Raw genomic sequence first — 27,403 nt, forward strand, 5'->3', positions numbered from 1 at the left:
TTTTTGGAGAAAGCCTTTTTTCTTGATGCCCCCCCTTTCTTCCCCCAAAAAAAAAAAAATCTGATCACTGGGTCTCTGGCTTCTTAAACCCTTCTTGATCAGCTTTAATGTGTAGTATCTCATTCCTCTACAGCACCTCCACAGGGAAAACAATACATTACACAGTTCTCATTGAAATCAGTAGGCTGTTGGGATAATGTTCCATGTGCCAGGTCCTCCAGAGTGAGACCCTCCTTGTAGCCACCTTCTCCTCCAGCTAATGAATCGAAATCTGAACTGAGACCTCCTCTAATATGTTGTAAACCTGTATGCCCACCATGTAATACTACATCTAGGTGATGGTAGCTGCAATCCAGGAGCATACATAGATATCATAAGGCCCCGTAGCAGAAGTTCTAATCCCACCCCCCACCCCCCCTCCAAAAAAAAAATTATAATAATAACCATAATATTTGGGGTCACAGAAGAGCAGATCTCACAATTTTGCAGGATTTGCAAAGTCATTTTCCTCCTACTGAAGCCTTAGATTCAACTTTCATTGCACGCATAATGTATGATTCCAACAAAAGTGCCCCCAAATCACTGTATACCCCCACAGTGAATGTCTCCACAGTACCCTCCATATGCACAGTATGGTGACCCTACTTAACTCCCAGGGCAAAGTATCGTGAACCAACACAGAATGATCCCCCCAACTGTGACCCCCACACAGCCCTCCATGCAGTGTAATGGGTCTACATACAGTATAATGGCCCCACATCTCACCACACTGTATAGTAGCCCACACTATCCCTCCAAACAGTATTATCACCCCCCACACAGCCCTCCACACAATATGATGGACCCCACACAAACCTTAACACTGTATAACTGCTTGCATACAGTGTAATCGTCCCCCATAAAGTATAAAGGCTTCCACATAGCCCACCAAATATTATAATGGCCCCCACATAGCCTTCCATATAGTATAATGGCCCCCACATAGCCCTCCATATAGTATAATGGGTCTCCCATATCCCTCCAAATATTATAATGGCCCCCACATAGCCGTCAATATAGTATAATGGCCCCCACATAGCTCTCCATATAGTATAATGGGTCTCCCATAGCCCTCCAAATATTATAATGGCCCCCACATAGCCATCAATATAATATGATGGCCCCCACATAGCCCTCCATATCGTATAATGGGTCTCCCATAGCTCTCCCCAATTATTATAATGGCCCCCACATAGCCGTCAATATAGTATAATGGCCCCACATAGCCCTCCATATAGTATAATGGGTCTCCCATAGCCCTCCCTCCAAATATTATAATGGCCCCCACATAGCCGTCAATATATTATAATGGCCTCACATAGCCCTCCATATAGTATAATGGCCCCCACATAGCCTTTTATACAGTACTAGATGGTGGCCCGATTCGAACGCATCGGGTATTCTAGAATAGGTATGTGGCCGACGGGGCTCAATTAGCAGAGCGGCGTTTAAATTTGGCGCCCAAATCGCTGATTGGTCGCGTTAGGCAACCGCGACCAATCAGCAAAGCGGTGTTTAAATTTGGCGGCAAAATCGGTGATTGGTCGCGGGCGGCGGCCGCGACCAATCTGCGAACTGCGTTAGTGAGGACTGGAGAGCGTGTTTAAATTTGGCACCAAAATCGCTGATTAGTCGCGACCAATCAGCAGAGCGGTGTTTAAATTTGGCCCCAATACTGTTGATTGGTCGCGGCCGCCGGCCGCGACCAATCAGCACAGCGGTATTTAACTTTTGCGCTAAGATCAGTGATTGGTCGGGTCCGAAGCCCGCGACCAATCATCGAATCGTCTTGGTGAGGACCGGGGAGCGGCGCTGCCTGTGCGGCTACTTCCGCTTCGAGAACCCGGGACATGAGCGGGCGCTCGCAGCAGAAGTATCCCGACCCGCAGCGCCGCTCCCCGGTCCTCCCTTCCGCATGGAGGTCAGCGACGCCGGCGGTCCTTCCGCTGCTACCGGCCGGGACATGAGCGCCTCGCGCCGCTCATCTCCCGGCTGCATCTCCTTCCCGCAGATGGGTCTGGCGGTCGGGGTCCTTCTGCTGGTACCGGCCGGGAGATGAGCGCCTCGCGGCGCTCATCTCCCGGCTGCAACGCCGCTGAGCTCCGTCCTGCAGATGAGCCGCTAACGGCCGCCATCTTTTTTCTGAAATCCCACGGCGCTGATTGGCCGCTGCCGGACCAATGAGCGACGCGGGATTTCCTGGACAGACAGACAGATGGGATAAGCCAATTATATAGTAGATAATGGCCCCCACATAGCCTTCTATGCAGTATAATGGCCCCCACATTGTCCTCCATACAGAATAATAGCCCCACATAGTCCTCCATACTGAATAATGGGCCCCACATAGTCCTCCTTACAGTATAATGGCCCCACATAGCCCTACATATAGTATAATGGCCCCCATATGGCCTTCTATACAGTATAATGGCCCCCACATGGCCTTCTATACAGTGTAATGGCCCCCACATGGCCTTCTATACAGTGTAATGGCCCCCACTTAGCTTTCTATACAGTATAATGGCCCCCACTTAGCTTTCTATACAGTATAATGGCCCCCACATAGTCCTCCATACAGAATAATAGCCCCACATAGTCCTCCATACAGAATAATGGCCCCACATAGCCCTCCATATAGTATAATGGCCCCCACATGGCCTTCTATACAGTATAATGGCCCCACATGGCCTTCTATACAGTATAATGGCCCCCACATAGCTTTATATACAGTATAATGACCCCCACATCGACTTCTATATAGTATAATGAGCCTCACATAGCCCTCCATATAGTATAATGGCTCCCACATGGCCTTCTATACAGTATAATGGCCCCCACATAGCCTTCTATATAGTATAATGAGCCTCACATAGTCCTCCATATTGTATAATGGCCCCACATAGTCCTCCATACAGTATAATGGCCCCCACATAGTCCTCCATACAGTATAATGGCCCCCACATAGCCTTCTATATAGTATAATGAGCCTCACATAGTCCTCCATATTGTATAATGGCCTCCACAATTAAAAAAAATAAATACAATAACAATACTCGCCTCTCCTCCTCGTTCCCCTGCAGCTCCGGTCTCTGCAGCGAGCATTCTGAAGTGATGTTGTTGCTCTGAGCATTCAGACACTGAGGAAGAATGATGGGGAGGACGCGTCAGATGATCCCTCTCTCATCATCACATTCAGCTGTATCGGCTGATACAGTTGAACGGCGGGTCCTCTGCCACTGCTGCAATATGAAGGTTGTACTGGTTAATTCGGCTCTGCTGCTCTACCGTGATTCTTTGAGTTTTTAGTTTTTAACAAATGTTATGTGGTGCCCGATGTCAGAGTCGTCGATGACTATTCATCAAAGCCTGTTTGCCAAAAACCTCAGGCCAAACAGCAGAGGATGGCTCCCCTGGAAAGTGAAGAGGATTGTTAGTGTGATTAATCTGATGTTGGGTTCAGGGTTGCAGTGCGGAGTCATTAATAAATAATCCCAATTTCATTATTTCCATTGTCTGGCTAGCCAGGGCTGATAGCCCCTGGGCAGGGACCCTGCTAACAGGGATATTTAGCCCCTAGGTGAGGACTCCTGGGGCAGCTTTGTCACTGTGACTTGCAGCCATAGCAAATTACTGCTGCGAGGCTAGACGTGCTGTCAACGCCACCGAGGCTGTAGTGTTGTCGACAGTGTACAGATGTAGCCAGGCTGATTTTATAACAATTCAACAAGATGTATCACCTGTGGTTCTAGGGTCAGTGTACATATCACATTATTATATTGTAGAGCAGAACTGCCAGAGTTTTACTATGTAGCAGAGCTGGAATTGTCACTTTGAGTCACTGTGTACATACATTACATTACTGATCCTGTACTGATCCTGAGTTACATCCTGTATTATACTCCAGAGCTGCACTCACTATTCTGCTGGTGCAGTCACTGTGTACATACATTACATTACTGATCCTGTACTGATCCTGAGTTACATCCTGTATTATACTCCAGAGCTGCACTCACTATTCTGCTGGTGCAGTCACTGTGTACATACATTACATTACTGATCCTGTACTGATCCTGAGTTACATCCTGTATTATACTCCAGAGCTGCACTCACTATTCTGCAGATGCAGTCACTGTGTACATACATTACATTACTGATCCTCTACTGATCCTGAGTTACATCCTGTATTATACTCCAGAGCTGTACTCACTATTCTGCTGGTGCAGTCACTGTGTACATGCATTACATTACTGATCCTGAGTTACATCCTGTATTATGCTCCCGAGCTGCACTCACTATTCTGCTGATGCAGTCACTGTGTACATACATTACATTACTGATCCTGTACTGATCCTGAGTTACATCCTGTATTATCCTCCAGAGCTGCACTCACTATTTGGCTGGTGCAGTCACTGTGTACATACATTACATTACTGATCCTGTACTGATCCTGAGTTACATCCTGTATTATACTCCAGAGCTGCACTCACTATTCTGCTGGTGCAGTCACTGTGTATATACTGTAAGGCAGCGCTAGTCATCATAATGGGGGATACTCGCTGCACCGGGTCAATTAAGGCACATAAGCAATGTCCTTCCGATAATTCAAAATGCAGTTTATTATTTCGTCATAAACCGCTAATCACACAGTCCATCTTAGTATACGCCCGGCATGTTTACACCTATCACCTCCGGGAGCTTCTCAAGTGGCAGACCGGCATATTACACACATCACAATTCGGGAGCCTTTCCAGCGACAGATAAGTCCACTTGGCTCCCGTTATAGCCCTCGGCTAGGCAGCAACATAAATGTTCATATAACGCAGCGTTTTTACCTTTAGCGGGCTTTAGCTGCTACAGTCCGTTTATTCCGCCACCACTGTGGCTTTGCGGCTTTCCCAGGTGAGGGTCTCTAGCCGTCGTCCCCTCGTAGGCTACTGGTATGTCTTCCACACTTGACATCCAGCCTGCACCTTTCAGGGTTCTTCACTAAGCCGGCTCTCCCTCAAAGGCCACTGACATCCACGCACAGGATCCAGGCTCGGCCTTTCAGGCTCCAGGCTTCACTCTCGGCCTCACTAGGCCTCACACGAACGGTGTCCCACACACACGGAGCACAGGCCTCACGCCTCTCTCACTGAACACACCTGTCTCCAATTACCGGGGTTTATACAGTGCCTACAAGTAGTATTCAACCCCCTGCAGATTTAGCTGTAGATCAGCCTGGAAGTGGGAAATGCACTGCAGCAAATTTTGTTTTTGTTGTTTTTTTTTTTTGTTTTTTTTAAAACGTTAAAAGTTAATTCAGAGTGTCATTTATTATTCAACCCCTCAAACCACAAGAATTCTGTTTGGTCCCCCTAAAGTATTAAGAAGTAGTTCAGGCACCAAGAATAATGAGCTTCACATGTGTGGATTAAAGATCTCTTTTGCCAGCCTTTTCTGACTATTTAAGACCCTCCCCAAACTTGTGAACAGCACTCAGACATGGTCAACATGGGAAAGACAAAGGAGCATTCCAAGGCCATCAGAGACAAGATCGTGGAGGGTCACAAGGCTGGCAAGGGGTACAAAACCCTTTCCAAGGAGTTGGGCCTACCTGTCTCCACTGTTGGGAGCATCATCCGTAAGTGGAAGGCTTATGGAACTACTGTTAGCCTTCCACGGCCTGGACAGCCTTTGAAAGTGTCCTCCCGTGCCGAGGCCAGGCTTGTCCGAAGAGTCAAGGCTAACCCAAGGACAACAAGGAAGGAGCTCCGGGAAGATCTCATGGCAGTGGGGACATTGGTTTCAGTCAATACCATAAGTAACGTACTCCACCGCAATGGTCTCCGTTCCAGACGAGCCTGTATGGTACCTTTACTTTCAAAGCGTCATGTCAAGGCTCGTCTACAGTTTGCTCATGATCACTTGGAGGATTCTGAGACAGACTGGTTCAAGGTTCTATGGTCTGATGAGACCAAGATCACACACGTGACGTTTGGAGACTGGATGGCACTGCATACGACCCCAAGAATACCATCCCTACAGTCAAGCATGGTGGTGGCAGCATCATGCTGTGGGGCTGTTTCTCAGCCAAGGGGCCTGGCCATCTGGTCCGCATCCATGGGAAGATGGATAGCACGGCCTACCTGGAGATTTTGGCCAAGAACCTCCGCTCCTCCATCAAGGATCTTAAGATGGGTCGTAATTTCATCTTCCAACAAGACAACGACCCAAAGCACACAGCCAAGAAAACCAAGGCCTGGTTCAAGAGGGAAAAAGTCAAGGTGTTGGAGTGGCCTAGTCAGTCTCCTGACCTTAACCCAATTGAAAACTTGTGGAAGGATCTCAAGAATAAAGTCCACATGAGACACCCAAAGAACCTAGATAACTTGGAGAAGATCTGCATGGAGGAGTGGGCCAAGATAACTACACAGACCTGTGCCGGCCTGATCAGGTCTTATAAAAAACGATTATTAGCTGTAATTGCAAACAAGGGTTATTCCACAAAATATTAAACATAGGGGTTGTATAATAATTGACCCACACATTTATGTTTAAAATTTAATAAAATTCAACTGAGCAACATAACTTTTTGGTTTGTAAGATTTATGCTTCTGTTCATAAAACCTACTCTCGTTTGCAGTTTGAAGGCTCTAACTTATTTGCATCTTATCAAACCAGCTAAATCTGCAGGGGGTTGAATACTACTTGTAGGCACTGTATATCCTGTGCACACATACACCCATACTGACAGGACCTTGCTGATGTCACAGTCATGTGATCAGTCAGCTGTGTGTATAGGTCCTGTGTGCTGTCCCAGTCATGTGTACAGACCTTTACTGTGCATACAGGACCTGTGTGATGTCACAGTCATGTGACCAGTCAGTTAAAGGGGAAGGTACATGGTCAGGTAAAACACATCCTGGACCATTTACAGTAATGCTAGCAAGCTGCTGCATTACATATCCCCCCCTCTGTTCAAACTTGTGGGGTTGAACACATAATATACACAATAACATTACAACCCCCAGCTCACCTAGAGACCATGTACTTTACAATTGTGCTACTCAGCCCCTGGAACCTTAGTCAATGACATTAGCCCATTCCTTAGGGACCTACCATTTGTCATTGTCACTGACTCCGTCAGGTCACCTTTCCGGGTCGTAACCTTGTCAGGTCTTCCCCGCTCCCAGCGGTCAGTCATAATCTTGTCAGACCTCCCCCGCTCCCAGCGGTCAGTCGTAACCTTGTCAGGTCTTCCCCGCTCCCAGCGGTCAGTCATACAGCGGTGTGACTCACATGCCCTGGTATGTAAGGTCCGGTTCGACTCCGTAATGTCCCGTCCTCTATTGGGTCGTTTGTATGGGCTGCTCAAACCTGAGTTACTGGAGGTCTCACTACCTCTAAACCCATGCCCACTACTCTCAGGACATCTTGAAAGGTCCCTAACTCCAGCTATAGCTGTTCTGTTATTTAGGGGGCCCTTTCTCTGTCTGGTCTCGTAACTTCTAGACAGCTGCCATCTTCTGTTACTCAGATGATGCTGTCTATCCACTCGCAGTCTAGCGAGATTCATCTGTTCTAACTCTCGCAGGTAGGTCACTCTGTACTCCAACTGCATGCGTATATATTCTAGGCTTTCTTCTGTTCCTACAGCGGAGAATGATACCATGCCGTCTTCGTCTGGTATCCAGTCCTGACGATCACGTGGACTGCTTACTTTCACCACTCCAGACTTCTTGACCATCATCTGCATGGCTTGACCGCTTCTCCCAATGAGCTTTCTCACCAGAACATGAGGCACCCGGATGACCTCTTCACGCATACTGTGAGCTTTCCTCATCAGCTCCAGTTGTCTAACGGCTTGTTCCATCTTCAACTGGAGAAGCCGCTTCGTGCGAATACATCGCCAATGCATATCACTTAGGATCGCCACCCTCTTCACTGTGACTTCGGTCATGGACAGAACCACCAACTGTTTAGCTTCGGAGGTCAAGTACACCTTACAGGCTCCCACAGCCTTCTTAAACTCTTCATGCACGGACTCACGGGTGCATTCTTCCTTCAAATCCTCGGGTACATCTACGAGGCATTTGTACCAAGACGTTTCGGTCTCACCAGTGGTTTCCAGACGATCAACCAGGTCAGGGTTCAGGGACAACTGACTTTCAGCTTCTTCCCCCTGTATGCTTACCCTGAGCTGACTCACAGCTACAAATTCACGAATTTTCGTCTTGACCACTTCCACTTCATATTTATCTTCTGTTACCCTGCTCTTAGCTCTCCTCAGGTCCACCTTCTCATGGTATAAGGGAGTGAGTGCAACGTGTTTGCCCTTTTCCTTCTCCAAGGAGGCCTCGTTCACTGAGTGATACTTTGTCATGCGACTTTTGAGCCCGGAAACCTCTTCCTCTAGTTCCGTCACTCGCCTCTCAGCGGCCCGTCTCTGAAGCTCTTCCTGCTTCAACTGCTCTTTTAACAGTAGAGTTCTCTCAGACCTCTCTTGCTTCAAATGGGCCTGAAGCAATTCCTTGAGCTGCTTGATCTCGGCTCTTACTTCCACCGTATCATCCAAGCTCGCATCACTCGAGGAGGTATCTGCTTCATACCTCCCATCACCAGCGGCCAACTCCTGGCCCTGGTCTGTGGCTTTTCCGATGGACTCCTCCATCCTCTCTCGCTCAGCTTCCATCTTGCTGACTGTTTCCTTAAGGTACGTCTCCGCCTTCTGGAGAGTATCACAGGACATCGGTAGCTCCTTCACCTGAGCTTCCAGATCTTGGGTCTTTCCCCGGAGACCACCATTCTCCTCACGGGTGTCTTGCAGAGTGGTCTCAACCACTTGGCGCACTTGCTCTGCACCCGCCTTATCCTCCTCTAGTTTTTCTTTTACCTTGAGGAGATCCTCATAATCTCTCATAAGTTGTTGCAGTTCCATACCGAACTTTTCATCACACTACTTCTTGGAGTCAGACAGCTCCTGGTTGAACTGTTCACGCAATCATTCTAGGTTTTGTTCACGCCCAGCAACTTCATGCTGCAGCGCCTCTTTGAGGGCAGACAGCTCTAACTGTACCAGGGAGAAGCGATCTTTCACCTCGCATAACTCCTCTTCACACACCGCTTTGTCAATCTGTAATTGAAAAACCTCCTCCTTGATTTTGCGGCGGTCCTCCTTAATTCCGTAGAACATTTCCTTCCAATGGTTAATTTCCGCGTTGCTTCCCTCCATGTCTCGCTGCCAGTTCCTCATAACCTGGTATATTTTCTGCTGCTCAGACTCCAGGTTCAGCTGGTCTGAGGACACGTTCCCCAGGTTTTCACATAACTGCTGCACGTCAATCTGACACTGCGGCCTGATAGGCTCCAGCTCTTGGTCATGACTGGCCGCCTCCTCTTTCAGGGCTGTCGGATCCTGACCCGTCAGTCTCAGTACCGTACCGGAGGTTGCTACTGGCAACGTCATCTCCTCTTCTACTTCTAAAGGAGGATCCACACTTGAAGCATAGGCACACAGTACTATATTCTCTTTATTTTCATTTTCAGCGAGGACTACCGGAGCAACCTTTTTGTGGCCCTTGCGCCGTCGACGTCTAGTCCCTCCTGACTGAACTCACTTTTTACTTTCATAGCGTCACAGTCAGCTACGGGGTCTGTGTCACTCCTCATGGTGTTGTGGACTAACAGGTCACCTCCCACTTTGACGTCACCCCCTTCTACTGGAGTTACCCCGTTATCAACGGTCACATTGTCATTTTTAGGAGGTACCAACCCACAACCAGTAACAATTTCCAGTTTTCTGCAGTCCACACTCTTGTGAAAATCTGCCCCTTTTTTTGTCTCCGTCCCCTTTTTAACAACCACACCGGCAGGGTAATTTTTACACAGAAAATCAGCAGTAGTCTTAAGACTCAGTTCACAACATCTCTTACCACCTCCCCGGGCACTCTGAGACAACACTGGCGCCCCCGGAGAGTCCATAGAATGGTCCACTGCCGCCATTCCATATGGTGCCCACAGCTCCTGCGGTTCCTGCACCATGTCCAGTAAAAGTTTCCCAAATACCTGCTCCGGTCCCAACCGGCCCTTCAACCGCTCAATAGCTCCAGACAGATCTGCTGCTTTGCTCACAGCCATCACGGTACGCTGTTCACACTAGAACTTCACCTCTCTCCTGGAAAAAATATTCGTGGCCCCGCCGAGCCACCGCAAACCAGGCTTGAGTGCGACGATAATCTTCGCAACCCCGCTGAGTTGCCGCAAGATGCTTTAAACTTCTTGAGCCCCGCCGAGCCACAGCAAACCAGGTTTGAGTGCGAAGCCAATCTTCGCAACCCCGCCGAGTTGCCGCAAGATGCTTTATCCACACTCGTCGTCCTGTGCCGTTGACGCTAGCAACCGGGCTGTCGTTGCCCGCATCCTCGAACCATATGTAAGGCAGCGCTAGTCATCATAATGGGGGATACTCGCTGCACCGGGTCAATTAAGGCACATAAGCAATGTCCTGCCGATAATTCACAATGCAGTTTATTATTTCGTCATAAACCGCTAATCACACAGTCCATCTTAGTATACGCCCGGCATGTTTACACCTATCACCTCCGGGAGCTTCTCAAGTGGCAGACCGGCATATTACACACATCACATTTCGGGAGCCTTTCCAGCGACAGATACGTCCACTTGGCTCCCTTTATAGCCCTCGGCTAGGCAACAACATAAATGTTCATATAACGCAGCGTTTTTACCTTTAGCGGGTTTTGGCTGCTACAGTCCGTTTATTCCGCCACCACTGTGGCTTTGCGGCTTTCCCAGGTGAGGGTCTCTAGCCGTCGTCCCCTCGTAGGCTACTGGTATGTCTTCCACACTTGACATCCAGCCTGCACCTTTCAGGGTTCTTCACTAAGCCGGCTCTCCCTCAAAGGCCACTGACATCCACGCACAGGATCCAGGCTCGGCCTTTCAGGCTGCCAGGCTTCACTCTCGGCCTCACTAGGCCTCTCACAAACTGTGTCCCACACACACGGAGCACAGGCCTCACGCCTCTCACTGAACACACCTGTATCCAATTAACGGGGTTTATATATCCTGTGCACACATACACCCATACTGACAGGACCTTGCTGATGTCACAGTCATGTGATCAGTCAGCTGTGTGTATAGGTCCTGTGTGTGCTGTCCCAGTCATGTGTACAGACCTTTACTGTGCATACAGGACCTGTGTGATGTCACAGTCATGTGACCAGTCAGTTAAAGGGGAAGGTACATGGTCAGGTAAAACACATCCTGGACCATTTACAGTAATGCTAGCAAGCTGCTGCATTACAATACATTACATTACTGATCCTGTACTGATCCTGAGTTACATCCTGTATTATACTCCAGAGCTGCACTCACTATTCTGCTGGTGGAGTCACTGTGTACATACATTGGTTCACCATCTGTGACAAAACATACTGTATTATTGGAAACTAAGTGAGTAGTAGTTTTGCAGGACAGCATTTGGCGTGAACTCTAGTGACCAATCAGTAATTTTCTTGTATAAATGAGGTTATGGTGACATGTGGGTGAGGTTCTGGTGACCACTGCGGCCTCTTTGGTCAGGTGATCGGTGAGGTCTTGACTGAGGCTCCAGCACGGTCTGTTCTGTATCCACAGGGATGAACGCTGGTGTTGACTGTATAACATTGTGTTATTTTTACCCCATCGCTGGCAGCTGTAAGGCTAAAACGCTTGTTAATAGGTCTTCCATGCATAGCAATGCTAATCCGGATCTGCTGTGCACATGATGCGGAAATTTTCACTCCGGACTCACATTGTGTTAAAAAACGCAGCATGACCATTTGCGGGCGTTTCCTCCGCGAATTCGCACCCATTCACTTGCATTGAACCGCAACAAACCTGCAGGCATATGTGGATTTGCTGCGTTTCAATTAAAGTCAATGGCCACAAATTCGCTGCGGAAACGCGGTGCGGGTGGTACCCGGGTTGGACAGGAGGACTACAACTCCTCTCATCTGATCGCCACTCCCGCTGATAACAGCGGGAGCGGTGTGGCTGGGAGGAGCAGTAGTCTTCCCAGCCAAGCCGGCTACCACGCTGTGTAAAAAAAAAAAAAAGTGAAAAAGAAAAAAAAACCTTATACTCGCCTGTCCGGCGCGCCTTGGTGTCCTCCTGGTCCCCGACAGCAATCCTCTCCTCCCGGCAGCCGGCAGTTTACTGCAGGGAGCGGGCTCGCTGCACTGAGTGTACTGCGCTGCCAGGACCTGCGGTGAGTGCAGCGATCAGCTGATCAGTCACGTGACCGATCAGCTGATTGCTCACGTGACCTCACTGTGGGAACCTTCAGAAGAAAGTTCCCAGTGTGATGTCGGTGAGAGCTCACTGGGGCTGATCAGCTGATCTTCAGCTGATGAACGCCAGTGACCTCCAGCAGCAGCATGTATACTGACAGGGGTGATTAGCTGACACCTAGCTCTTTTGTTTGGTTATGACAAGGTGTCAATCTGACCTTTTCATGACTAAACTTAATTAAAGTAAATAGTTAAAAAAACACACAGACACAGAGTAAACACTTTATTTGAAATACAACAGACACATTCTTTAATCATTCAAATTAACCAGTATGCTCACCCAAGTACTGATGGTAATCCAAGGTTTAAGCAATATCCCATCATATAACTTTATTTAGCTCGAAAAAGCATTCATTGATGCACAAAAATGCTTCAAAAACGCATGTAAAATCCGCATGCGTTTTTTCTGCCAAGGAGATGCAGAAACTCTCAGGAAATTTCTGCTTCAAATACGCATCGTGCGCACATTGCCTAAAGTTATCAACTCTTTTAAAAAAGGGATTTTCATCTTTTCTGTATATGACTCTGTTTCAATTCTTCACCATTTTCACGATCTCTTCTTGCTTTCAGCAATAAAAACACTTGTTTGTATCAGAGGCAGTAACTTTGTCCACAGCTAGTACTGCTCAGAGCGGAGAAGTGGATACATTGTAGAAAGTTGTAGAATTCTTTATTTATTACCTATTAAAACTACATTTATATCAATCTGGAAATCCCCTATGCTGCAGATTAGCTTGCACACAGATTACTTAGCGTTTATGGTGCATTTCCGCTAGGAAAAAAACGCATCAAAAACGCAGTGTGCACATAGCCTTACGCTACGTTCCCACAATGAGCTTTTGATGTTACAGATTTTCTGCACCCATTAGGTAAAATAGGTTACTTGCATTTTATTTTTTAAATATGCAGCATCAAAAACTTACTAAGAACTCATTGTGGGCACAGGGCCTAATGGCATCGCAGCGGTCGCCAGCCTGTGGTCTTGCAGCTAGTGCCACCTGGGGGCGCCGAGCAGACAGCATAGAAATGAAAGGAACGGGTACCAATACATGCCGGGACCGATGACCATCCATGTCATATCTGTAGGGCCGTGTTCACATCACGGTGCTTCCATCCAATCCTCCCACCTCCCAAACAAAACCTCAATATCCTGACTTGCATCAAATGGAGTCAAAAAAATTTTTTATTCTCTTCTCAATTTGGCCTCCTTTCTGGGGGTGTCGGTATTTTTAGCTGCACACAATAAGGCCATGGGCACACCAGTTTTTACTAGCGGCGTCTGCTTCAGAAAACGCTCCTTCTTTATGAAGTTTTTGGAGGATTATTTCTTTTTCCTTAATTGTTCTTTTGTAGCCTTTTGATCGGACAGAGCTCAGTTCGGAGCCGCTTCCAAGAAGTGACATGTTCTTTCTTTTTTTGTTTCCTGACCAGGCATTATTTAAAAGCTAAATCAACAAAAGGGGGTCCAAAATATTTTAACCAACCGGTCAAATGGGATCACTCAACAATCAAATGCATATCAATCTATATCCTCATCCTAGTATTTACTGGTCGGATATATCAAGTGACCACTCTATTTAATAAAAACATGATACTTTATTTAAAAACACAAAACAAAAGCAGTTTATAAAAATAGGATACCTCAGTATACAGGGGCACAAGACAGAAATTTCATGTATCAAATATCAGTACTAAACCTATGTACTCACGCATGAATGATAGTATCTCTTATGCATTCCATAGTTATACATTGCGGTGGAGAAATACAACAAACACTTAGGGATATTATTACCTGTATATAGATCAGCTAGGTTAGTCACAGATGCAATGTTTACAACACCGTCCTGTGTCCCACTACCCTGACGCGCGTTTCATGCCACTTCTTCAGGGGGCGTCTTATTTAAAAGCTGAAGAGAAAGAAAAAACCTTCAAAAGACTTTACATATGGACAGAAAAGTGGTATTATACTAGAAATGAATAGGGAGATTTATTTGAGGAATTTTTCAGCTGATTTTTGGAGCGGAAATTCTCCGTGTTCCCAAATCTCACGTCGTAGACTATAAGAGAAGGCGCTGATGTAAGTGTGACCACATATATGATCATACAGAGGAGGGGACATATTATACTTGGCTATTTCTATCAATGGCGATTGTCCCAGCAGAGAAGCAGCATCTCGCTTTTCTTTTTGCTACTACGATGATGGTGAAGATGGCGACGCGCTAAGTAATGTGACGTTAGTCGTTACAATGTATCGTCCGGATATGCAGTACATAGAGGAGCAGGAGGCGTGTGAGGGGTTAATGGGGCCGCGGCCGGCGGCAGCTGTCACTTATTTTTGTGTAGATTACCTCCAGCCCTAAGAAGCGGCTTCATTTTGTTCTTGTCATTTGCCCAGGAAGTTAAAGCAAATTGTAATGAGGGAATCACAGCGGGACGGCCTCGTAACAAATGAGAGGCAGATATTGACTGACAGGCGGCATGTCACCCAGAAATGTATTTCTACACTCGTCAAGGTCACTTTGAGCTCTCATTGGAAGCCGGGGCTGAGAAATCACACGATCCCCGCGCTGGAAAGGAAATTACACGGGACGCCTAACCTACAGTAATAACTCTGGTGAGGGGGCGTCCGCACAGCTCTGCGCACAGAAAAGCCCCAGCGGATTTTAGTTCTGGCTGCGGATTGCGGTTCTTGTGTATTTCATCCCCTGTGATGTAAAGGCGAAAAATCCACCGCACATTTCTGGCAGATTATAAGTGCAGTCTACCTGCATGATCCATTACACTGAATCTGTTGGCAGGTTTTTGCTATGTAATCTGAGAGCAGCATGATGTAGGGGAAGAAACCCTGATTCTGGTGATGTCACTTGCTAGGCTTTGCTTTGCTGTTTCTATAAAATCAGTGTTTTATCAGCAGAAGATTATCAATACAGGCCTAGGTGTCTCGTACCTCCTCCTGGTCTAACCACAGCGTCATTAGTGATTAACAGCTTTCTGTCAATATACAGTGTACACAGAAAGCAGCCAATCAGGCTCAGCTCAGCTCAGCATTCAGAGCTCTGCTAGATCTGCGGTAGAGAAAATTGTGATTTTATCACAACTGCTGCACCCAGTAAATGACACATCACTGGAATCAGGGTCTCTGTCCCTACATCATGCTGCTCTCAGATTACACAACAATGTTGACGGATTCTTTTTAAGGGAAGCCTTTATCATCTTTCTACAGGGGGTCTTTTACTCCCTTCATTAGGACAGTTGTCAGAATGTCTGTCTATATCTATATATCTATTCATTAGCTATCCCATATCTATCACTATCTATTATCTGTCCATCATTATCTATTATCTATTTATCTATCTGTTATCTATATATTATTTATCCTCTATCTATCTAATATCTATCATTATCTATCTATCTCATATCTATCTATCTATTATCTATCTATCATCTATTATCTATCTATCATCTATCTATCTATCTATTATCTATCTATCATCTATTATCTATCTATTATCTATTGTACATCTATCTATCGGTCTATATCTATTATCTATCTATCTATTATCTATCTGTTATCTATCTATCATCTATCTATTATCTATCTATCATCTATCTATCATCTATCTATCTATTATCTATCTATTATCTATCTATCATCTATCTATCATCTATCTATCATCTATCTATCTATCTATTATCTATCATCTATCTATTATCTATTATCTATCATCTATCTATTATCTATATATCTATTATCTATCTATTATCTATATATCTATTATCTATCTATTATCTATCTATCTATTATCTATATATCTATTATCTATCTATCTTCTATCTCTCTCTTTATCTGTCTCCCATAGACTGACCGGTCTTCTCTGTGTATAGCAGACCCCTGTCACTTATGGTCGGCGGCCCCTTTTACTTGTATGTTTTCTCGGATAGATCTTACCTGGCTTATATGATATCGCCGGTGTCTGGTTCCTGCGGCTTGTGCTTCGGGCTTTATGTGCTCTCAGGTTTCCTTTAAAATGATGAAAAGCGGCATTTTGTATACAAGAAAAAAAACCTCAGTGTGTGAATTCGGCCTTGTGCTGGAGCAGCTTCCTCTGCAGTCCTATGCAATCCTCTAGATAACTGATTGAGGACGTGGGCTCACACTGCACAACCAACACAGACCCGTAAGTTTATGTCGTATTGATACAGACTCCTGTGTTAAAGCTGGTGTCAGGAGATGAGACAACACTGCAGATACAGCAGAGCGGAGTCAGTCATTATATACAGTGCAAGCAATATTACACTGTTTTATTTGAGGTTTACATAGGACTGCTGAGAGCCCCCCTCCATTATAATTTAGTCACCACATTCTGTGCAAGCAATAAAGCTAGAAAAAAAGTGAATTGACAAATTGAGCTCTGCTACATCCCAGCGTATATGGAGACAGTAGTTGAAGTAGAAAGCACTATTTACATGCAGCAGAGCTGAGTATGATGATCTGGACACTGCTACATCCCTGCGCCTGATCCCTGGTCCATAGCACTTTCATAGGAGAAGCACAAGACAGATGTAGCAGAGCTGATTGTGTTGGTTGTAAACCTAGTTATACTAATAGGAGGAGGTAGTAGCTCAAGCACTACACAAATGTAGCCGAGTTGAGTATGTCATTTGGCACAGTACATGTTATGTCACAGACAGTTGTTTGGAGGTTACATAGGACCTCCTTTATAACTACATGATGTGCGCACCACAAACCCTGCAATGAGCTAAGTAACACATTTAACTCTGCTTCATCTCTGCTTAGGAGGAGACAATAGCTCAACTAACAGGCACTATAAAGAGCTAGCAGAGCTGTGTATGTCACAGGCATAGTAAATCAGTTTTACATAGGACTGCAGAGAAACCTGCTTTGTTATAAGTCACCACTTAACACAATCTGCAAAGCGTTAAGCAACTGATCGAGCTCTGCTACATCTCTGCGTAACAGGAGACAGTAGTTTGAGTAGAAACCACAATTTAGATGTCACAGAGCGGAGTTTGTCATTTGGCACAGAACTTGCAGGCTGCAAAGGGCCAAGTGACAAACTGGACTCTGCTACATCTCAGCATAGCCCCATAGTTAACACCACAAGTAAGTAAGCGTTATATAGATGTAGGAGAGCTGAGTATGTCATTTTCCCCTAGATCATAGACCGTAGCTCAAGTAATAAATACTGTATAAATGTAGCAGAGCTGAGTATGTAAATTTCCCGGTGTGTAGTACATGGAGGTGGAGACAATGGCTACAGTAATGAGGACTATACAGATGTAGCAGAGCTGAGTATGTCATTTGGCCACTAGATCATAATACAGTTATAGGGGCAGACAGTAGCTCAAGTAAGGGGAGCGCAGCTGGACATATTCACACTTCAACTCAAAGGCAGAAAGTTGTAGCGCATCAGCAGCGCTCGCTCCGCCGACCTCGCTCCGCCGCCGCCTCCCTTCATTACTTAATATTTCATGCAGAACAAGGAGGGAGACGAGGAGCCTCCGGGAGACGGCAGTGTTTACCGCCACCCTCCGCATACAAACAAGGAGGCTGCCCGGCTCCTCCGCACCGCTCTACATCACTCGTCTTACAAGTTTCATTTGTTTTTCTTTTTTTTTCCTCTTATTTGTTTTGCAGAATATTCACGGCCATAAAGGACCAATCACGGCGGTTTCGTTTGCCCCCGATGGGCGATATCTCGCTACCTACTCCAACAAGGACAGCCACATCTCCTTCTGGCAGGTAATGGACTTTCACTATTGGGTTCTTGTATAGAAATTAACTACAAATCCCAGCATGCCCAGCCTGGAAATGGAGACCTTGAGGATGATGAATACTGCTATGTAGTGTGCACATTCCCTTTTCTCCTGCCTTGTCCCCTCCCCCCAACAATTGTAAAAATGAAAGGGCTCATGCCTCTTAATGTTCACAATCGTTGGGGGGTCTTGGCGGTCAGAACCCCACCATGAGAAAGTGATGGCATCCAGATGTGGCGGTCCCCAGCATTCACTTTGAATGAGCATATTGCGGAGGCGCTCTGTGCTATCGTGCCGTAGTTCGCTACAGCCGTCACTCTAACGGCTACTACATCTGGAACTTGGCAACAAGCTGTCACTTTATCAGATGGGAATAACTTTTCAAGGATATACAGTCATACCGTTTTGTGTCTGCAGCTCCTATGCAGATCTATGTAGCTCCTTGGTTACAGACTACAAACAAAGCCCCGTGTAGTCTGATCCTGCAGTCATCCTCATGATTTACTTGTATGTACCTAGTAAGGACGGACAGAAGAGAGGGGAAAAAAAACTCATGGCTCTGCAGATGAGCTGTGTACACCAAATGACATTTTTTATAATCGAGACTGTTTGCAAAGTGATTTCATTTCCTATTTTAGGTGCATTAAAGCTATGAAAAATGGCTGCAGAAGTATACACACCCTTTAATGAGGCCACAATGGGAAAGTGAATGGCTCATCATAGTGAACGGCCATCAGAATAGGCGCGGTCTTAGCAAGTAGTCCTGATTAAAAATCCTCTACCGTTTTGTGTATGCAGTTCCTATGCTGACCTATGTGCCGCCATGGTTACAGACTAAACACATTGTAGTCGGATTTTGCAGTCATACTTTCTTTTTCATCTGACCCTGCTTCTTTTGTGTGTATTTAGTAAGAAGAGGGCAGGGGTGAAGGATGACATAAGTGCAGGGTCAGGCTGCCCATGGGTCAGCACAGGAGCTGTGTACACGAAACGATATTTTTAAAACCAAGAACATGGGGCTAATTCACATCTCAGGATCAGCTCCCACTTCTGCAACCCGTGTGAACATGTCCTTATAGTGATATACGGTGGACACAGGTCGCACACACTATATCGTGTGTGCCCAGCAGGGGCAGTAAGGTATAAATTGTCTCTTAGTGGATGGTTGGTTTTTCCCCGGCCCCTGCCCCCTCCCCCCATCCGCAGTTACCTGCGTCCTTCACACCATAATAAACATATTTAGGTAATTAATGTGAGCAGGGGATTGTATGTTTATTGATCCTGGGGTTGCCGCTCATCTCCGGTTTCCTTGAAGCATGGCTCAGTGTAGTGTAATGATTTAATACGCTCCCGTTTTACAGCTGAGTAATTAAGGATTACCGCAGTGTTTACTACCTTTATCTAATCACTGGCGGACAGTCCTCATATCTGATTGATCGTAATCACCGTGCACTGTCACCAGAAGAGATGCCAGAGAATGGCCCTCCAGAGATGCCGACGGCGTTCACCGTGTCAATAATCATCCTACTTTGTTGTATCTCATTTTTGGAATCACTTGAAACTTTCCAGAACTTTGTATTAGGAAACCAAAAGTTATTCATTCAATTCAATTTTAATTTACTGAGATAATGACTTTTGTGTTTTCATTGGCTGTAAGCCATAATCATCAACATTAACAGAAAAACACTGGAAATAGATCACTCTGTGTGTAATGACTCTATATAATATAGGAGTTTCACTTTTTGTATTGAAGAACTAAAATAAGTTAACTTTTTGATGATTTTCTAATTTAGTGAGATGCACCTGTACATTACATTACTTACCCTTTACTGATCCTGAGGTACAACCTGAAACAATGGGAGGGAAAAATAGAAAAGCTTAAAGCTTGCTGTGTCATTGGCACCATTTACGTTAATTTAGTATGGAAACACATTTTGACTCCCCTGTGGTAAATCACAAAAGAGATTCACCTGTGATTAATTGTCGGTGCCCATGTGACATGAATTAGCCAACGAATGATGACTTCAGTGTTTTAAAAAGCCACATGGTAGGCCCTGTTCTTTTGTCGTAATGGTGAAAACAAAAGAGCTGTCTGAGGACATCAGAACTGCTATTATTAGCAAACACAAGATTTCCAAAGGGTAGAAGGCCATCTCCAAAGACCTTGGTATCCCAGTTTCAACAGTGCGTAATGTTATTAAGACGTTTGCCAAGCATAGAACCATCAAGAACCTCACTGGACACGATGGAAAGTGGAAAATTGACAAGAGATGTCTTCGAAGGTTGGTGCGAATGGTGGAAAAAGCACCACGTCAAACATCCGAAGACCTGAAGGCCAACCTGGAACAGTCTGCGGTCATGGTTTCAATAAAAATCATACGCTGCACGCTAAACCAAGCAGAGCTTTCTGGGCGAAGGCCAAGGAAGAAACCATTGCTGAAGGAAAGACCTAAAAAGGAACGGCTGATCTTTGCCAAAGAGTACCTTGACAAACCACAATCCTCCTGGGAAAATGTTCTGTGGACAGATAAAACAAAAATAGAGCTTTTTGGCAATGCAAAGCAACAGTTTGTTTACAGACAGCGCAATGAAGCTTATAAGGAAAAGAACACCTTACCAACAGTTAAGCATGGTGGAGAATCCATAATGCTGTGGGGTTGCTATGCTGTGTCTGGTACTGGAGGTCTTGACCATATCACAGGAGTCATGAAATCAAAGAATTATCAAGAGATTTAGAGTGAAATGTCCTACCCAGTGTAAGAAAACTTGGTTTGAGCTGAAGATAATGGGTCCTCCAGCAAGACAATGACCCAAAACACACATCCCAAAGTATACAGGAATGGTTGAAAAAGAAAAAATGGACTGTTCTAAAATGGCCAGCAATGAGTCCTGACCTCAATCCCATTGAAAATCTTTGGGGTGAGCTGAAATCTGCCATTGGGGAAAAGAACCCTGCAAACATTCAAGAGCTTGAACAAACTGCAAAGGATGATGGGAGAAAATTCTAGCTGAGAAGTGCAAGAAGCTTATAGATGGCTACGAGAAACGTTTGGGGGCTGTCAGCAACGCCAAAGGGTGTGCAACCAAGTATTAATTAGGGGGGCCTTTACTGCTGCACATGCTGTTTATTCTGTTTCTACTTTGAAATTGCAACATGGAAGTTGAAAAACAATGTTTTATTGTTGTATTACTTTGGACAACTAATTAAAAATCCTGAGGATATAACTTTGGTACATTTCCATTTATTTATGAAGATATTGTACAGACTATGAAAAAAATGAGGGGGTGCCACTAATGGTGAGCAGCACTGTATATCCTGCATTATACTCCAGAGCTGCATTCACTATTCTGTTGGTGTAGTCACTGTGTACATACATTACATTACTTATCCTGTACTGATCCTGAGTTACATCCTGTATTATACTCCAGAGCTGCACTCACTATTCTGCTGGTGCAGTCACTGTGTACATACATTACTTATCCTGTACTGATCCTGAGTTACATCCTGTATTATACTCCAGAGCTGCACTCACTATTCTGCTGGTGCAGTCACTGTGTACATACATTACATTACTGATCCTGTACTGATCCTGAGTTACATCCTGTATTATACTCCAGAGCTGCACTCACTATTCTGCTGGTGGAGTCACTGTGTACATACATTACATTACTTATTCTGTACTGATCCTAAGTTACATCCTGTATTATACTCCAGAGCTGCACTCACTATTCTGCTGGTGCAGTCACTGTGTACATACATTACATTACTGATCCTGGACTGATCCTGAGTTATATCATGTATTATACTCCAGAGCTGCACTCACTATTCTGCTGGTGCAGTCACTGTGTACATACATTACATTACTGATCCTGGACTGATCCTGAGTTACATCCTGTATTATACTCCAGAGCTACATTCACTATTCTGCTGGTGCAGTCACTGTGTACATGCATTACATTACAGATCCTGATGTTACATCCTGTATTAAACTTCAGAGCTGCATTCACTATTCTGTTGGTGTAGTCACTGTGTACATACATTACATTACTGATCCTGTACTGATCCTGAGTTACATCCTGTATTATACTCCAGAGCTGCACTCACTATTCTGCTTGTGCAGTCACTGTGTACATACATTACATTACTGATCCTGTACTGATCCTGAGTTACATCCTGTATTATACTCCAGAGCTGTACTCACTATTCTGCTGGTGGAGTCACTGTGTACATACATTACATTACTGATCCTGTACTGATCCTGAGTTACATCCTGTATTATACTATAGAGCTGCACTCACTATTCTGATGGTGCAGTCACTGTGTACATACATTACATTACTTATCCTGTACTGATCCTGAGTTACCTCCTGTATTATACTCCAGAGTTGCACTCACTATTCTGCTGGTGCAGTCACTGTGCACATACATTACATTACTGATCCTGTACTGATCCTGAGTTACATCCTGTATTATACTCCAGAGCTGCACTCACTATTCTGCTGGTGGAGACACTGTGTACATACATTACATTACTTATCCTGTACTGATCCTGAGTTACATCCTGTATTATACTCCAGAGTTGCACTCACTATTCTGATGGTGCAGTCACTGTGTACATACATTACATTACTTATCCTGTACTGATCCTGAGTTACATCCTGTATTATACTCCAGAGCTGCACTCACTATTCTGCTGGTGGAGACACTGTGTACATACATTACATTACTTATCCTGTACTGATCCTGAGTTACATCCTGTATTATACTCCAGAGCTGCACTCACTATTCTGCTGGTGCAGTCACTGTGTACATACATTACATTACTGATCCTGTACTGATCCTGAGTTACATCCTGTATTATACTCCAGAGCTGCACTCACTATTCTGCTGGTGCAGTCACTGTGTACATACATTACATTACTGATCCTGTACTGATCCCGAGTTACATCCTGTATTATACTCCAGAGCTGCACTCACTATTCTGCTGGTGCAGTCACTGTGTACATACATTACATTACTTTACCTGTACTGATCCTGAGTTGCATCCTGTATCCATCCTGCAGGATTCCTGTATCTTTGGCTCATCTACAGTGTCTTGAAAAAGTCTTCATACCCCACTAACTTAAATGTATTTTATTGGGATGTTATGTACTATACCAACACAAAGTAGCGAGTATTTGTGAAGTGTAAAGGAAATGATACATGGGGTTTTCTTAATATTTCAAAAATATAAATCTGGAAATTGTGAGGTGCATTTGTATTCAGCCCCCCTGAGTCAGTACTTTGAAGGACCACCTTTCCCTGCAATTACTGCTGTGCTGTTTTGGGGTCTGTCTCTACCATCTTTGCACATCTAGAGGTGACATTTTTCCCCTCCTTCTTTGCACACTCGCTCTCGCTCAGTGAGATTGGATGGAGATGTCTGTGAGCAGCAATTTACACGTCTTATCACTGATTCTCAGTGGGATTTCGTTCTGGACTGTGACTGCACCGTTCACACACATGAATATGCTTTGATCTAAACCCTCCATTGTAGCTCTGGCTGGATGTTTAGGGTCATTGTCCTGCTGGAAGGTGAACTTATCCCCCAGTGTCAAGTTTTTTGCAGCCTCTAACAGGTTTTCCTTCGCGGATTGCCCTATATTTAGCTCCATCCATCTTCCCATCAATTCTAACCAACTTCCCTGTCCCTGCTGAAAAAAAGCCTCCCCATAGCATGATTATGCCACCACCATGTGTGACTGTGGGGATGGTGTTTTCAGGGTGATGTGCAATATTAGTTTTCCGCCACACACAGCGTTTTGCATTTAGCCCAAAAAGTTCTACTTTGGTCTCATCTGATCAGAGCACATTGTTCCACATGATCGCTGTGTCCCCTACATGGCTTTTTGCAAACAGAACTTCTTATGGCTTGCTTTCAAAATGTCATTCTTCTTGTCACTCTTCCATAAAGGACAGATTTGTGGAGTATACAACTAATAGTTGTCCTGTGGACAGATTCTCCCACCTGAGCTGTGGATCTCTGCAGCTCCTCCAGAGTGACCATTGGGCTCTTGGATGCTTCTCTAATTAGTGTTCTCCTTGCCTGGGATTTCTGTTTAGGTGGACGGGCATGTCTTGGTAGATTTACTGTTCCATTTTTGTATGATGGATTGAACAGTGCTCTGTAAGATGTTCAGAGCTTGGGGCTATTTTTTTTATAACCTAACCCTGCTTTACTCTTCTCCACAACTTTATCCCTGACGTGTCTGTTGTGTTCCTTGGTTTTTATGATGCAGTTTGATCCCTAATGTTCTGAAACAAACCTCTGAGGCCTTCACAGAACAGCTGTAGTTATACTGAGAATAAAAATATACACCGGTGGACAAAATTTACTAATTATGTGACTTCTGGAGGCTATTGGGCACTCCGTTTTTTTTTTTAGGGATATCAGACTACAGGGCGTTGAATACACCTCACAATTTTCAGATTTATATTTTTTAAATAATTAGAAAACCATGGATCATTTTCTTTACACTTGACAAATACTTGTTACTTAGGGTTGGTATCACATAAAATCCCACTAAAGTACCCAATAAATGAATACTTTTTCAAGGCACTGTACATGGTCATAGACAAGGGGTGTCCTTCCCATAAGTCTCCGTTGGGTCTTTTCCTCTCGTTCAGTCCCAGCTGCACTTTACAGTGTTAAACTTTAATCCTGGTCAGAGCTGTGATGAGTCCGGGCTCAGCTGGCGATCTCCGCAGTGCTAATCCTATATCTGTCACCGGCTCAGAGCATTACCTGATCACCTCCATGAGCGTCGGGGGTGCAGCTCGCACATTAAGTGCAACACCGGGAAACAAAGCCCCATATACTGCTTCCTCCTCAAAAGAAAGGGGTCCTGGGAACCGGACATGCATTAGATAACTTAAAGGGGTGTTCCCATATAAAAAGATGAAATATAGCCCTAATTCCACCCTGCTGCCGCTTTACAGTGTTTCCTTGCCCTGCAGTGTTTCCTTGCCCTGCAGTGTCCTGGCAACTCATTGTGTCCAGAAGTCCAGATAGCTCCATCTTTTGGAGGGACTGGAACCAACCTGCGGCTGGGAACATCACTTTGGGAAAAATCATGAGGAAATCGCGCCCTTTTTATTGTCAGAATTAGTGGGGTCCCAACGTTCGGATCTCCACCGATCATAAAGTGATATCCCATTAACTCGCACCCATCTTTAGTCAAATCATATTTTATGAAATAGACTGCATTTACAATCCCACAGTTCTCCGAGCTGAAATCTTCCAGCATTCACTTCTGGTTCAGTTTCTGGAATATATAGTGAATGGGTACAAGATAATTAACGGGGTCATCTTATTTATACGTTTATACGTCCAATATTGAGTACAGGATAAAATCAATCCTGGACCTAATATCCTGAGTCAGTGCTCCTCTTCTTCACTGCTATATTTCTATTTTAGCTCCTGAATCCTGTTCTGAATAATTAACATATTCTCAGCTTTTCCTTCATAGAATCCCAAACTGCCTTCTAAAAGTTCCCAATTGTTAAAATTCTGACAGCCTTCAGCCGCCACTAGGGGGAGCTCACTGCATAAATATTTATACAACTGATTCATCTCTATTTCTTTTACAAGCCCAAAATTGTAAAATTAATCAATACAGAGTTTGGGGCCTCATTAAAATAAGGAAAAGTAGAAAATTCATCCATAACATACAGTAGATAGTTATTTGTGGTATGTGCAGTCAAAGCTTCCCCTGCAAATAACAGCTAGGTTCCAGATGTGGTTAACAGTGAGTCCGGCTTCCACTTAAAAGAGGATTTGGCACCGGGTCAAAAGTGTTTAGTTTTCACTCTCATTTTATTTCCGCTATATATCTTATTTTTTTTCTTTTATAAATCCGCCATACTGGTCCAGAGATATCGGCCTTTTTATTTAGTGCTAATTTTTTACAGTTTTTAGCACGGAGGCGTGGCTTATAGGATCCTCAGGGGTGTGTCTTTAGGCTGTTCCGCATAATTACCCTATGAGCCCCGCCTTTTTTAGTAAAGACCATAAAAATTTGCACTAAATAAAAAGGCTCATATCTCTGGAACCGTATGGCAGATTTAAAAACGGAAAATAAAGTAATACTCAGGGTAGCAGAGGGAATTAAAAAAAGAACACTTGATCCCTGGTGATAGATCCTCCTTAAAGGGGTTGTTTAGTTTAGGAACCCCTTTTCCTATACTCCTTTTATGGAATTCTGATTTAATTGAGGGGGTTTCGCTGTTCAGGATCTTCGTCTCTTGCTCAAGGAGGATAGCTTTTACTAAGGACATCTCTTGCTCTGGAGGAACTGTCTTTTACTGAATTTCTCAGAAAACTCATTTATGTGTAATACTGAGCTTGCCCTGCGGAGGCACTGCAGAGAAACTGAGCTCTTACAACCAGGTTTCATCACAGATGACAGCTGGCGGTCTCAGCAGATGGACACTTTGTGATCTGTTTGCATTCAAGGAATTCTTTGTAGAGATTTTTCAAAGGGGAGAACCCCTTTAACAAGCCTTAAAGGGTAAGAAATGGACGTATTTTTGCAGCAATTTTCAGCCATGTAAGCACAATGAAGTGTAATGCTCCTTGCCTGCGGCCCATCTTCTGCAGCCCGGACATTAGCGGTATAGGACGCGCTAATTGCCTCGCAGTCTGCCCTCTCGCACCGCCTCTCTTTTCCTCCATTTCCGAGCTGTTACTAATGTAGGAAAATCAGTAACATTAGTCATCTTAAAAGGGCTATTACTCAAGATGATTTAAATTGTGAAAATGTCAGCGGTGCTTGTGCGCTCCCTGCTAGAGATGCCGTGATTTACACCCACTGACACCATCGTGCCACAGAGCGGGAACAGAAAAAAAATAGAAAATGACTTATATTCTTCCCCGGACGGAATTTGGAGCATAACATCTCTTCAGCGTCCTCGCGGTCAACCATCAGTCACACAAGCTACACGCCTTACCGGGAGGATACTGCAGGGGTTAAACATGGTGTCATGGAACCTACAAAGATATTCGTAAGGATGTTGTATGAGTGTGAATATAGATGGTAACTGGGCAGTAAACGGAAATAATGTGTCCCCAAGGAGGTGAGTAACAAATCCAGCTCTGCTACATCTATCAGAGTTCCCATACAATAAGCTGATCACAGGGCGTCCCGCTGCTGCCCGGGAACCCCATCAATCAGTTGTGATCTGCAGGAAAACACAGAAGCAAGTGTTCAGTTTC

The 27,403-nt window shown here is 44.9% G+C and overlaps 1 protein-coding gene across 9 annotated transcripts in view; it reads left to right on the forward strand.

Annotated features, from left to right (window-relative positions):
• The window catches only part of WDR7 (WD repeat domain 7), a 414,768-nt gene that overhangs the window by 376,142 nt on the left and 11,223 nt on the right, over window positions 1–27,403 (forward strand). For all 9 annotated transcript variants that reach the window (XM_073680963.1, XM_073680990.1, XM_073680974.1 and 6 more), the window contains one exon: window positions 18,031–18,135. In XM_073680963.1, coding sequence (XP_073537064.1) covers window positions 18,031–18,135 — 105 coding nt within the window. The remainder of the gene's footprint in view (window positions 1–18,030; window positions 18,136–27,403) is intronic.

This window comes from Phyllobates terribilis, unplaced genomic scaffold (assembly GCF_046119375.1).
Source record: "Phyllobates terribilis strain yellow unplaced genomic scaffold, ASM4611937v1 Scaffold_1__5_contigs__length_1240528914, whole genome shotgun sequence".
NCBI lineage: Eukaryota > Metazoa > Chordata > Amphibia > Anura > Dendrobatidae > Phyllobates > Phyllobates terribilis.